The sequence below is a fragment of the Peromyscus leucopus genome, chromosome 5 (assembly GCF_004664715.2).
Source record: "Peromyscus leucopus breed LL Stock chromosome 5, UCI_PerLeu_2.1, whole genome shotgun sequence".
Lineage (NCBI taxonomy): Eukaryota > Metazoa > Chordata > Mammalia > Rodentia > Cricetidae > Peromyscus > Peromyscus leucopus.
Genome location: NC_051067.1, coordinates 145,333,115 through 145,347,336, shown reverse-complemented (window position 1 = coordinate 145,347,336; position 14,222 = coordinate 145,333,115). Strand labels below are relative to the sequence as shown.

Genomic DNA, 14,222 nt, shown 5'->3' with positions numbered 1-14,222 from the left:
ACGTGTGAGGCTGAGAGCAGATGCTAGTTCTACTGTAGGCAGCACTAAAATTCCTATAACCACTTTTGCCCCTTCTGAGTATCTTGCCTGGCAGGCTATTTGCTCTGATGAGGTCACAATGCTTTGTTTGTGGAGTACCCCCCTCCCCCAAATACAGGGTTTCTCTATGTAGCCCTGGCTGTCCTGGAACTGGCTCCGTAGACCAGGCTGGCTTTGAACTTCTAGATCTGCCTGCCTCTGCCTTCCAAGTGCTGGGATTATAGGTGTGTGCCACCACCACCTAGGTGTGGAGTCATCTCTTATCTACACCTTTAGGAAGAATCAGCTTTTAAACCAAATGAACGTTTGCTGGTAAATTACGACCTGCAACCATAGGGACAAAGATCTCTAGAAGGAACAGTTAACAACCTTTCAACTTACCTCTTTCACTGGGCTCTGTGGGCTTTATTCCAAGTTTAATGGCGGCAACACAACTGAACTGACGCCCAAGGTACTTGGCCGATTCTTGATTTCCAAGTCACACAAACTCCAAGATCACATTTTACATAGGAAGGGAAAAAACCCATTTCTGGCAATAGAGTGAAGTCTTAGAGAGGGAAGAATACCAAAAAAAGGTTTCCTCTGTGGTGAAGATAAACTGTGTTGAATATTATGCCATAGAATAACTGGCATATTTTAAAGATCTTTTCCTTTTTTGAACACATTTCCTTACGGATGTTCCCAGAGAACATCGTGATCTATCTTAAGTGTGAAGAGTGATATTCTACATTGCCATTATATTTATATCGTAGAGAAATATCTAAAAAAGAAGGCAAGTCAATAAAAATAAAGATTTAAACTTTTATTCGGGTAAAGCAAAAACCTTCTACTTAACATGTCAGCCTCCTTGATTCTTTTAGAGATAGGACACGAGGTGCAAGCTTTTGCCTTCCATTTTCTTCTTATAAACCAAATGACATCTTCGGTTCCGGAAGAGCTTTAAAAATGTGACTTCTGATAAACGTTGGCAGAACTGGCGCATTCCTAGAATAAATTCTGTATGCTCAGCGTTTCCTGCCCCAACTCATTCATAGGTCGGCTGATCATGAAACTGCCCACCACAGAATAGGATGAAGAGAAAAGCAGGCATGGCACAAGGTTTAAGAGTATTAGGACGTGAGCCACTACCCTGAGAATTCGTGACCAGTCAATCGCTAATCAAAGTTAACAACTACTATGATACACATGGAGTTTACGATTGAGAGGCTTGGCTAAGGGAGCTAGAAAATCGCACACAAAAGAAAACATTATTCCTTCCCCTTCCCTTCCCAGCACGTTTCAACACTAAAAATCCAGTTGCTCTTGCCTTTAAGATGACAATGTTGCCCTGCTCTCAGTTTTCATTCTATCCTATAAGGAAACGTGTGACTCTCTGCCCTCCACCTCCCCCCCCCCCCAAATTAGGAAATGCCTCCCGGGACTGCGAAGACGAGAAAGCATCCCCAGGCGAAGTTTTATCTGGCTAGGAAGGCGTGAAAACGCGGTAGGTGTAGAAAAGACATGCGAAGGGGGATTAAAAAAAAAAAAAAACGAAACCAAACAAAAAACAAACTATAAACCTTACACCTGTAGCTGGGATTTGAGACCAAAAACAAACAAAAAAAGAACCCCAACCCCGCGGATCCAGACAGCTTCGTGACCTGGGCGTACCGCCGCGGGTCGAACCCAAGCAGCGGCTCGACCAGCACCTAGGGTGGGCCAGCGTGTAAACTGGCCGGGAGGCGAGGTACCCAGGGCGCCCCGCCCCGCCCCGCCCCGCCCCGCCCCCGGGCGCCCGCGCGCCAGCCAATGGGACACGCGGGCCCCTTCCCATCGGCGACTCCACCCCCGTGCCCGGGATGTTGGGCCCCCGCGGCGTGACGCGAGCACGGCGGCTCCGCCCCCTGCGTCTCTGGCCTCGCTGGCCTTGGGGGGATGGTTTCATCATGGCGTCAATGCAGGTGAGCGGAGCTGCTGCAGCGGGGCGGGCGTGGGGGCCGCCGAGACGGGGCGAGCGTCGGCGCGGGGGCGGCGTCCGGGGCCGCGGGCCCGGCTCCGGGCGGCCTTCCCCGACCTCGGGGCGTCGGGGGACCCTGGTCCGGCGAGCGGAGCCGCGGGGGGGTGGCGGCCGGTGGCCGCGGACGGTGGCGGCCGCGAAGTTGTGGCATAAAGGCGGCCGAGGGGAAGAAAGGGCGAAGTTCGGCGTGCGCTCCGCGGCGGGGGCTCCGCTCCGCGCCCCCGCGCGAGGACGGCCGCGGCTTGGCTCCCCGGCCACCGGGGAGATGCTCGCCTCCTCCCCCTCCCCCTGCGGTCCCCGGCAGGGTGGAAACAGCTGTGCCCGCCGCCGTCGCCCGCGGTCCCGGCGGCCGGATAGGGGCAGAGCGTGGGGGCGAGCCGGGGAGCGCCTCGCCGAGGACGGCCGCTTGCCCACGGCGCTCCGCGGTCTCTGCCCGGCCTCCCACGCGCAGCCTCGGATCGCCCGGCCCCGGCTTGCTCTTCTTCGATCTTCATCCCGTGCCCCGTGGGTGCCTCCTCCTGTCAGCCCGCACTCCGGGGCATTCCCCGGCAGCCCACGGCTCCTTCGAAGCCGCCCTTCGCCTGTGTCCCCAGCGTCCTGTGCCACCCAGGGTGCGAGCTTGTGGGCCCGCTCCTCGGCCTCGGGAGAAACTCGCTCTCTTAATATATGTATATATATATTTTTCCTTAGGATGCCCCACCCTTGCGGACTCGGTAAGGCCGTGGCTCCTTTGCCCTTCTTCCCCAGACCTTTAAAACCTTAGTTTGGTAGAAGGCGCCTGTTAACCCGTGTTTTATCAACCTGACTTGACGGTGGTTTTCCTTGCCTTCCAACTTAATGTACTCCTTTTTTCCCCTCTTCCAAATCCAAGGGGAAAAAAAATTTTTTTTTTTTTTCAGGCAAAGATGGCAACCACAATTGTAGTTTCTAGAGATTGCATTATCTATAGCTGGCGTTTAATTTACAGATAGGGCTAGCGGTGTTAAAGCACATAGAAGAGAGGGCAGAACTCTTGTAGAGTGTCAGCGGAATGCCTTTTGGAGTTTTAACATCCTCTTGAGTAAAGAGAGAAACCACATTTTCCTTAGAAGAATATTTGGCTTTTGTTTCTAGAAGAATAAGCAAGATCTCATTGTTGGCGCTTCTCTGTGCTGGAAATGTTTTTCATTCTTGCGCATTTTTTCCATCTTTGACTGTGTCTTTCAACCTGCTTTCCCTGCAACACTGTTTGCATTTGCGTGTCCCTTTGGCCTCGCCTGCAGAACAATAAAACTGCAAGGAGTGTTTCTAGTTGAAGAGATGTCACGAAATGGTGCAGCAAAAACAAGAACAATTTCAGGAAACGTTATACTTTGCACTCTCCCCAGAGACGTTAGAGAAGTTTCGTCATTTGAGGCCAAAAAAGGAACTGTGGAGCACCAGTTGGACAGCAGATGGGCTATATGATTGCTCTAACATTTTTATCTGTGTTAAGACATTGTTTGTTAGGACCTCTCGAAGATGATCTATCTTAAGATAGAAGCATTATTTAAGACTAAAAATAAAGATTAAAATCCACCACACTTGTGGTTGTATTTGGCTTTGGCAGGAGAGCTGTTTAGCTTTTACACTTCAAGTATTTGGAAAAAGCAGGTTTGTTTCCAAGAGAGATTGATATTTTTGGTGTTTACTCTGTGCCTTCAACAGGGAGGAAAATGCTTTTTATGCCTGTTCTGTGCTTCAACCACAACCTTAGACTCCAGCGCACCAGGCTTTTATTCCTTTGTCTTCTGGTTAACATGGGGGACTGACCCTTTCTGTTTTAATTAAAGTCAAAGCTTGACCTTTGTATGTATTTCAAAGTATCTGATAATTTTTTAGGGAACTAGCATTTTGATGAAGATTTATTTTTATTGTGTGTGTGTTGTGTGTCTCTGTGTGGGTGTGTGCATGTGAATGCAGGTGCCTGTGTAAGCCATTTCTGATCTACTAGAGCTGGAGTTAATAGGTGCTTGTGAGCTTCCTGACATGGGTGCTGGGAACCAAACCAGGGTCCTCTGCAAGGGTAGTTCTTGCTCTTAACCACTGAGCCGTCTAACCAGCTCCATAGCAGACTCTTTGAAGGACACTTTGGTGTGGTTTCTATTTCTGTATCTTTGCGAAAAGTTTATTTCCTGACCATTTGACAGCAAAAGTTAGCTCTTTTCAAAGTAACTTAATTAAACATAACACTATAACTAAATGATCAAATGTATTCATTAACTCAGCAAGTATTTTTAGATAAGATTAGATTTCCATATCTTGCTACAGGGGTATTATTATTGCTGAAGAAGAGATTACTTAAGCTGCAATCAAAGCTGTATTTTAAAAACATGCCACACTGAGGACATGTAATGTGGGATTTAATCACTTGATAGCAGTGAAATAATTTTTATATACAATAAAATCAAGTTAGGTCAGCCCTTTAGTTTCTTACTAGAGGATATAAATTTAAAGCTGAGGTTGTAATTGCTTTTATTTTTTATTTTTATTTATATTTATTTATTTATTTATTTATTTATTTAGGTTTTTCGAGACAGGGTTTCCCTGTGTAGCTTTGCGCCTTTCCTGGAACTCACTTGGTAGCCCAGACTGGCCTTGAACTCACAGAGATCCGCCTGGCTCTGCCTCCCAGTGCTGGGATTAAAGGCGTGTGCCACCGGCCGCCCAGCTATTTTTTATTTTTGTTTTGTTTTGGCTGTCCCGGAACTCATTCTGTAGACAAGGCTGGATTCAGGGATCTGCCTGCCTCTGCCTCACAAGTATGGGGATTAAAGGTTTGTGCCACCGTTGCCCAGCTTGCTTTTGTGTTTTATCTTCATTTCAGCTGTGTAGCCCAGGCTGACATCTAATTTGAGATCTTCCTGCCTGGGTCTCCTGAGTGCTAGGATTACAGGTGTGTCCCACTATGCCTGGCTTGGCTGACATGTACTCTGTCAGTGCTTCTCAACTTTCATACACAAAAGTAGTCTTTGATAGTACACTAAGGTAGATGATGTTGTTGGAATCTGGAAGCACCTAGCCAGGGAGCTGTGCCACCCATCAGGAGGTGCCCATGTTGTGGGGAAGCTGCTGTTGCTAGGGTTCATCAGTATACAGCTCTGTGTGGTGCATTTTACATTTGGATGCATTCTTTCCTATTTTGCTTCTTCTCCTCTTCCTACTAGTTCCTTTGAAAATAAAGTCAGAAATCACCAAGTAATATTATAAGATAATATTTTAAGAGAACTCTTTTTTTTTTTTTTTGGTTTTTCGAGACAGGGTTTCTCTGTGTAGCTTTGCGCCTTTCCTGGGACTCACTTGGTAGCCCAGGCTGGCCTCGAACTCACAGAGATCTGCCTGGCTCTGCCTCCCGAGTGCTGGGATTAAAGGCGTGCACCAGCCCTGACAGGTGAGATACTTAATTTGGCTTTCATACATATTTTCCAAATTTAGTATTTAGCCATTTTGTTCAGATTCCTTTTAAAATAGAAGTTTTAATTTTTACTTTCATTTGATGCTGGCCATGGTGGAACAAACCTTTAATCCCAGCACTTGGGAGGTAGGGTAGGCAGGTCTCTGTGAGTACTAGGCCAGTCTGGTCTACAGAGTGAGTTACAGGGCAGCCAGGGCTACATAGTGTGAGACCGTGTCTCAACAACAACAATAATTTTTTTTTTAACCTGATTGAGACAAAGTGGCTGAGTGGGTAGGGCAATGAACTACTAAAATCTGTGTTTTCCTGATTTGACCCCTTTTATGTGTATAGTCTTAGGAATTTAGCACATAATAGCTGATGTTTGTCAACTCTAAATAATGTAATTGCAAGGAATGGTTATTCTTTGTGGACACCCTTCTTTTCTCCCTCTGTCTGTGCCCACCCCCCTTTTTTTCTTTTTGTGACAGGGTCTTACCATGCAGCCCTGGCTGTCTTGGAACTGGTTATGTAGAGCAGAGCTCACAGATCTTTTTGCCTCTACTTACCACGTGCTGGAATGAAGGGTGTGCACCAGCACCGGCAGCCCTGCGTTTTCATCCTCTCTCACTGAGTTGGATCTTGTCTTGGATTGTGTCCAACACTTTGTTCAAGTTATTGGCTATAGTGATTCAGAGAGGTGGGCTCATGTCCTAGTAGTCCGGTTGCCTTGACAGTTAGATGCTACCTTCTTATTTGTCGATTGTCATAATTAAGGTTTTAGCATAATCAGAAATTGGAAAATTGTCATCTTGGATCCTGAAGCTTATTGACTATAGGGAAACTTGAATTCTGAGTCTGCGGTTTGCTGGATTCTTTAGTAATAGGGCAGCCAGAGGTGTAGAGTAAGTGCCGAGGGACTAGGGGATCTGCATAGTGTGGAACTGAGGGTGTTCTGTGAAAATGACAGACATGAGTGGTCAAAAGCATGAAGTGATGGCGTGTCCTTTTTATTTTTGCATTCTTTGCATTCTATCACATAGCTTTTATGGAATCTCATCTTTGTTTGTCTTGGAAGTATATAGATTTTTAATGCTTCAAGCCTCCTTCCCCAATGATTCCATGAAAGCAAAAAAGTACTTTTATCTTTTAAATATGGACAAAGCTTGTGTACAATAAAGATTGGTCTATCACTTGCCACTTCAAGAAGCATTCATGAATAGCAAATTCTGCTTTGGTTAATTCTACTTGAAGAAAATCTGTTAATCAGTTTCTTAGTGGCAAGTTGGTTGACTAGCACACAGGAACACTTTAAAATTTAGATTCACATTATATAGTCCAGAAGGTTGTTCGTTGTCGTGTGTGTGTTTGTAAAAACCTTTTCTAAGTACCTTTATATTTTTTCATCTGGATTCTTAACTGCAGTTTTGTAAAAGTCAGGTAACTTCATTATGACTTGGCAGTTTCTGTAAGCTACTTATTTGGGGAAGTGGGAAATTTGGGAAATTATATAGTAACTAAGTAATTAGTGAAACAGATTGGAAGCCAAGTTCTGAAATGTAGTGATGCTGTGTTGTTCGAATCTTAGATGATCTTTTAATAAAAAACCCAGAGCCAGATAACAGGATGAAAGATGGAAGATCAGAGAAGCAGAACAGCCAGCCACTAGTTCTTATCTCTACGAAATCCTCAGCCTAAAGAGAGTGAGTTCCTGTTTCCTCACACCTTATATACCTTTCTCTGCCCTGCTGTATTCCTGAGATTAAAGGTGTGTGTGCTTCCCAAGCAAAGACATGAGATCTCAAGTGCTGGGATTAAAGGTGTGTGCCACCACTGCCTGACCTCTATGTCTAATTTAGTGGCTGGCTCTGTCCTCAGATCCTCAGGCAAGTTTATTGGGGGTACACAGTATATCACCACAGTGCTGTACATTAGTAGGTAATGAAGATTTTTTTGAAGTTTGGAATTGTTGGGAAGTTATTGGAATGATTCGTTAGCTTTTCAGTCAAGAATTAAGCAAATGAGCTAGGAATTCACTACTCAGTGGTATCACATTTGCCTAGTGTACTTGATGGTCCCTGTTCTATCCTCAGTGTTCAAGATAAGAAACAAGTACTTATCTCAGTGCATTGATTTATAACCTCTGTTGCTAAGAAATTGAGAGGTAGCTGGTGTGGTAGTGTACATTTTTAATCCCCAGCACCCAGGAGATAGAGACAGGCAGATCTCTGTGGGTTCTGGTCTACATAGCCAGTTCCAGGACAGCTAGGGCTACATAGTGAGACCCTGTCTCAAAAAGGGGTGGTGGTAGTGGTGGGGAAATATTTCTTAACATTCTTAATAAAATTAATTTAAGGATCAAATTAAATGTACATTATCTGTGTACTGAGAAAATTATGATGGTTTTACTGTTTAAAGACACTTCTTTATCAAGGAGAATTAAAAGTGTTTGGCATCTTTCAGATGATGCACTTTTGTTTAGTATTTACCTAAACTGAACATTTGCTTGATGGCGTCGGTTACATCACTCTGTAATTGGTATCTGCTAATGGTTAATAGCAGCAGAAGACTTGTTTGTGTTTTTTGGGTGTTTTAAAAGTTTCCTCACTTGATAGTTTTGAGTATAGGTTTTTGATCACAAAAAAATACTGCATGCTTCTGAGATACTAGGAGTAAAGACCATGGGCTCTGGAATCAGAGGCTCCAGAATGGAGTGCTCTCTTACCACCGGAGAACCCTCCTGCACAAACAGCAGTAGGCAGTGTAGTGGTTAAGACACAGAGTAGAAGAGGTAAACCTGTATATATAAAAGTGCTTTGATTTTACCTGGAGATGGGATCTCCTAATCATGTAGCCCAGAGTGGCTGCAAATTTGTAATCCTCCAAGTGCTGGGATTACAGGCATGTACCATTACACCCAGCTGTAAAATTGCTTTTTTGAATTCTCTTCCCCAAACATGTTTCTTCCTTGTTGATACTTGACAACTTCTTTATTTGTGAACTAGGGACTTTAGATTGATCCCACCCCACCATTAGACCCTCTATGAATTATGTCATTTCTACCTGCAGAAGAGATCCAGAACTGGAACTGTCTCCTCTTCTACATTACATCATCATCATCCCTTTCTGGATTTCATATTAGCAGTTTCACTGATGGTTTCCTGCCTCGTTCTTGGACCCTTACAGTCTTCTTGCCAACCCACTAGACTCAGCAAAAGGCAGATGGCCACTTCAGTCTTCCTTATTTTGTTCAGACTGATAGGACTGATTAATAGGCAGTGGTTCTCAACCTGTGAGATGTGACCCCTTTGAGGGGGATTTGCATATCAGATGTTTACATTACGATTGATAACAGTTGTGAAATTAAAGTTATGTAATAGCAACAAAATAATGTTGTAGTTGTAGTCACCACTACTATATTAACAGGTTGCAGCATTAGGAAGGTTGAGGACCATGCCTTGACCTCTCCCAGATACTCAGGTTCCTATCATGTGGTGGTGGTTCCTTGCTGTTCCCACCTCAGCCCTTTGCTCCCTTCCCCCCTCAGACCTTTAACACATTTCTTCAGTGAGACTTTCTCTGACTACCCAGTACAAGTAGCATTCCAACCCCACACTAGTAATTCTCACATTGCTAAGTCCCTCAGGATTATGATTTTATTGGAAATCAATTAGCTCATCATTTCCTCCTCATGCAGTTGGATGGCTGGTATAGAGGAGGCCCTCTGTAAATGTTGAATGAACAAATGAGCACAGCATCTAGAATCCAGTCAACTGGATTTGATTCTAGTTTTGCATTTGAATAACTATAATATTTTTCCACTAAGCATAAAATAGGGATGATAAACAGTCATATTTGATAAAATAGGAGATTATCTCATGTCATGAAGTTTTTGAGTTGCTTGTGAGTTCTAACTATGATATTGTAGGCCTCCGGATTTAAACTCTTCCTGCAAGGATTTTGTTTTGTTTGTCCTTTTGATTTCTGGTCTTTGTGTTGACTATCAGTAGGAAAAAAAAACAGATTTCTTTTATGATTGTGTCATATGAGGACTCTTTATTTCCACATCACAGGAAGAAGGGCAGAAGTATGGATTCCACTTAGCGTGCATCCTTAGCCAGTTGTCTTCATATTTGAGGTTTGGCCACATAAGATTACCAGCCTTCTATGCCAGTTGTAAAGGCCTACTTTTTCCTTTAGATTGAAGTATATGGGCTGGGTTCTAGCTCAGTGGTAAAGTTCTGCCTAGCACAAGAAGCTTGTTCTCTATGTAGCACTGCCCTCTCCAAAATTAATTAGTTAATCAAAGAACTCATTTGTTCTAAAGTGTATATTGTAAGGCTTCTGATGTATCCACCACCATGAATACCGTTTCTCATATTTTCATCGACTCCAAAAGAAGTAACTGCTGTTTGCAGTCACTCCCATGTTTCTCTCTCCCTGGCCTCAAGAAATCCCTATTCTTTTCAGTTTTTAGGGATTTGGCTATTCTGGTTGGGTTTGGAAGCTTTGCATGCTTTGAGATTCTCTGTGGTGAAGATCTTACCAGTGTTCTTGGTTGTAAGGGGTTTATTTATCCATTCGTCAAGTTGATTTTGTTTCCTGTTTCTATTCATCAATTGATAATTCTGATTATTCCTGTATTGTGATAAACAATGCTGCTATGATCATTCTGTACACAGTTTTTGTATACATGCATATTTTAATTTGTTTCAGATGTGCATTGAGGAGTGGAGTTATATTTTAACTTTCTAGTCTATAGAGAAAACTTTTCTTTTTTTTTTTTTTTTTCCCGAGACAGGGTTTCCCTGTGTAGCTTTGGCGCCTTTCCTGGAACTCATTCTGTAGCTCAGGCTGGCCTCGAACTCACAGAGATCCGCCTGCCTCTGCCTCCCGAGTGCTGGGATTAAAGGTGTGCGCCACCACCGCCCGGCATGAAAACTTCTTAATACTCTGTACTCATAACACTTGATACATTATTTCTGATTTTATTTCCTCCATAAAGCATTTATCTGATACCAGCTGGATGCTCTACAGTTCAATCCAGTTCCTATTCTGACCAGAGTTAGTACAGGTCCTTCAAGACTGCTCCCTGCTTAGATTCGAGTTGCAAGCAGAGTGTCCCAGGCTAGTCCCAAATTCTGTCTGACTCGCCTCCAAATTGGAGATTCTCAGCTAACTTGCTCCCCTCCCCTTTCAGTACTCCAAGATAGTGGACACAATTGGTTGTGTATTGTGAAGGCACGTTTGACTTTATTGTTGATAGTTCTCTTAGCCTCTTAAGTACTAATATTACAGACATGAGCCATTATACCTGACTATGAGGGTTTTTTTTTTCTTTTCCCTCCTTTTTTTTTTTTTTTTTCTTTTTTCTTTTTGAGACATGGTCTGTGTATGTAGCCCTGGCTGTCCTGGTACTCTACATAGACCAGGCTGGCCTTGAACTCACAGAACTCACAGCCTGTCTCCAGAGTCCTGGGAGTAAAGGTGTTTGTTGGCCATCACAGTCAGCAATGAAGGTATTTTAAAAGGATTCAATGAAGAGCCAGATGACTTGATACATAGTGAGATTCCTAAGTGTCCTGGGTTTTGTAGTCTGTTCCTTGGAGTTGGGATGCAGGTGAGTTCTTCCTCAGTCTAGAAGCTCTCCAAACTCAGCTCTTACAGACTTTTCCCCTTTGACACAGGGTCTCATGTGTACCAGCAGAGTGACAACCTACTGTGGAATTGAGAATAAACCTGCACTTCTCTGCCTCTGTCTCCTGAGTATAGCTGCATTCACAGGGATGCGCCTTTAGGGCCAGTTTATACGCTGCTGGGGTTTGAATGCAGGTGCTCATGCATGCTGGGCAAGCAGTTTAGCAACTGGGCGACATACCTATCTTGTGGAGTTTGGAGGGTTTGTTAAGGGGCATGATGGATGTAGTCATTGGTCAGTGGTGATCACCTCCATTTTAGCCTCTTGCTATAGATTGAGAGGTGGCCCTCAAAATTCTAACCCTATCATTTCCTTGATTGGATTCTTTGTTAAATAGTCTTCCTTCTCAGGATAGCTTGGAGCCCCCAGCATGTCACTAACATATAAGAAGATACTTAAGAGATCCCAAGGGTTTTAGGAACTGCGTGCCACACAATTGTAAGATGACCTAATACAGCTGTCCCTCGGTATCCATGTGGGGATAGTCCTCAATTCAGGGTACCAAAATTCTTGATTAAATCCTTATGCAAGTTGCATAACATTTTCATACACTGTATGCCTCTGCCTCCTGAGTGCTGGAATTTAAAGGTGTGTGCTACCACCACCTGGCTTTCATTGTGATTTTTAAATTTATATTTATCAATGATTAATGATGTTGAACATCTTATATTTATTGGCCATTTGTATGATTTCTTTGAAGAAGTATCTGTTCAAATTCATTTTCCATTTAAGAAATTGTCTCTATTGTCAAGTCGTAAGAGGTTTTATTAAATAATTTATTTACTTATTTGTTTGAGACAGGTTCTTATTCTGTAGCCCTCCCTGGCTGGCTTGGAGCTTGCTGTGTAGACCAGGCTTGTCTAGAACTCACAGAGATCTGCCTTTCTGATGTTAAATGCTGGGATTAAAGCCAGGCAGTTTGAAGCTAGTCTGGTCTACAGAGTGAGTTCAGGATAGTCAAGGATATACAGAAACCCTATCTCAAAACAACAACAAACCCTGCTAGGATAAAAGGCATGGGCCACACCACCCTGGACTTTATTTTCAGTTATATATATGTGTAGGTGTCTGCGTGTGGGTATCTGTGTGTGAGTGTGTGCATGTGAGTGCAGTTGACTGGAAGCCTGAACAGGACATGTTAGATCCATTGGAGCTGGAGTTACAGGCCATATGAGTCACTTGATATGGTACTTAAGACCCAAACTAGAATCTTCAACAGGTATTCTTGCCTCTGAGCTATCTCTCCAGCCCTCTAAGAGTTTGTGTATGTTCAACATGTATACACCAGGCTGGCCTTAAACTCACAGATCAGCCTACCTCTGCCTCACAAGTACTGGGATTAGAGGCGAGTGCCACCACCCGCCACTACATCTATATTTTCTAAGTACTAGAATTGTAGCTCACACATTTAGGTCTTTGATTAATTTCAAGTTCCTTTTGACTATGGAGTATGATGCATTTAGTGTTTACATGGCAGCTTGTTTTCCTTTTGAAGTTGAGTATGTGCAGACTTGAAAGTCCATCGGTTTGATATTATCAAGCTGGTAAGTGGGCAGCTGTCTGCAGAAGAGAATTTATATTGTAGCCCTACTAAAACATTTAGTCTTAACAAACTATGACTGAGACTCGATGTGTTTCTTTGTCAATCTTCATTATGATTAAGAGGTATACTGGCCGGGCGGTGGTGGCGCATGCCTTTAATCCCAGCACTCGGGAGGCAGAGGCAGGCGGATCTCTGTGAGTTCGAGGCCAGCCTGGGCTACCAAGTGAGTTCCAGGAAAGGCGCAAAGCTAAATAGAGAAACCCTGTCTCAAAAAACAAAAAACAAACAAACAAACAAACAAAAGAGGTATACTGGAATTAGACTTAAAATGCTGTAAGACAGACATCTTACAGGTTGACTGTCCTATAAATTGACCTTTTCTTTAAACTGTAGCTACATTTTATGAAGGGCTCTTCCATAAGATACTTTTTTAAGTTGTGGAAATAAAATGTAGAAGTTAAGCTTACTTTGTATTACATACAGGAAGGATTAATAGGAAATTAGGTACTGGACTTTGGAAGGAGCATGGTGCTGGATCGTCACAATTACAGACTCTGTATTTGAATTCACCTGCTTGTTTACATTTATATATAAAATATATATTATATATCTGAAACCCTAAGTCAATTCTGAAATGTTTCTGGGTCACATTTGCAAAACAGTGAGGGTGTGTTCCCCTGAGCACGTGCTGAAGGTCAGACGAGGCAAGGTTCTGCTGACTGCAAGTGAGTATCCTTTCTGGGGTCCATTTGGTGCCCTGTGTTTGGCATTTTTGTGCTTTTTGTTGATGATTTCTCTGTTTAATCAGCCACAAGCACGGTACTAAGGTGCTCTTTAGGGGTCCTGAGTTGATGAATGCTGTCACGTGCCTTAGAGAAGTGCTTGTGTCAGAGAAGGCTCACTCAAGCATGAGTTCAGTGCTGTGGCTGTGAGGTCGACGCTAATGAGTTAACAGTGTGTAGTAAAGAAGTGACATTTATGCAGATGTTTGTTTACTGTGTGTGGTGCTGGGAATTGTGTATAGGGCTTCCTGCAGGCTAGGCAAGTGCCCTGCTGATGAACTGTGTTCAGTCCAATAAGGGATCTTTAAAGAGAAACACAAAAAGTGAAGGTTGACTGGTGGCTGACTGATGCAAAGGTGATGAGGATCATATAGACCGCTCTGTTTCCTCTGGAGCCCTGAGTTCTCTATTGACTGCTTCAGTCTTTGCTAAGCTACAGACCACGTGAACACTGTAAACTGTGTTTTAGGTTTCAGTCCATCTTTGAGTTGGCAGTGTAAGCCAGATTCTAACTGGTGAAATTTGTACTACTACATCCAAGTTCCTTGTTTCTGTTTTCTCCTGCAGTTCAGTGACTGTCTCTGTTTGGAGTGTGCTGGGTTTGGTTCTGTTTTTCAAGTTAGCCCACACAATTCAAACCAGTTGTTTGCAGCATTACTCTCACGTTGAAGTCAGCTGGGAAACTGACAAGTTCCCAGATTGTGACTTGGTTGCCCTGGCATTCATTGTGGAGCTGCTCTTAACTCCTTAGG

At 43.6% G+C, this 14,222-nt stretch overlaps 1 protein-coding gene across 1 annotated transcript in view; it reads left to right on the top strand.

The window, feature by feature from the left end:
• Positions 1–1,872: 1,872 nt before the first annotated feature.
• The window catches only part of Ube2w (ubiquitin conjugating enzyme E2 W), a 50,111-nt gene continuing 37,761 nt past the window's right edge, over positions 1,873–14,222 (top strand). Inside the window, exon 1 of the mRNA XM_028864631.2 lies at positions 1,873–1,979. Coding sequence (XP_028720464.2) covers positions 1,878–1,979 — 102 coding nt within the window. The 5' untranslated portion in view covers positions 1,873–1,877. The remainder of the gene's footprint in view (positions 1,980–14,222) is intronic.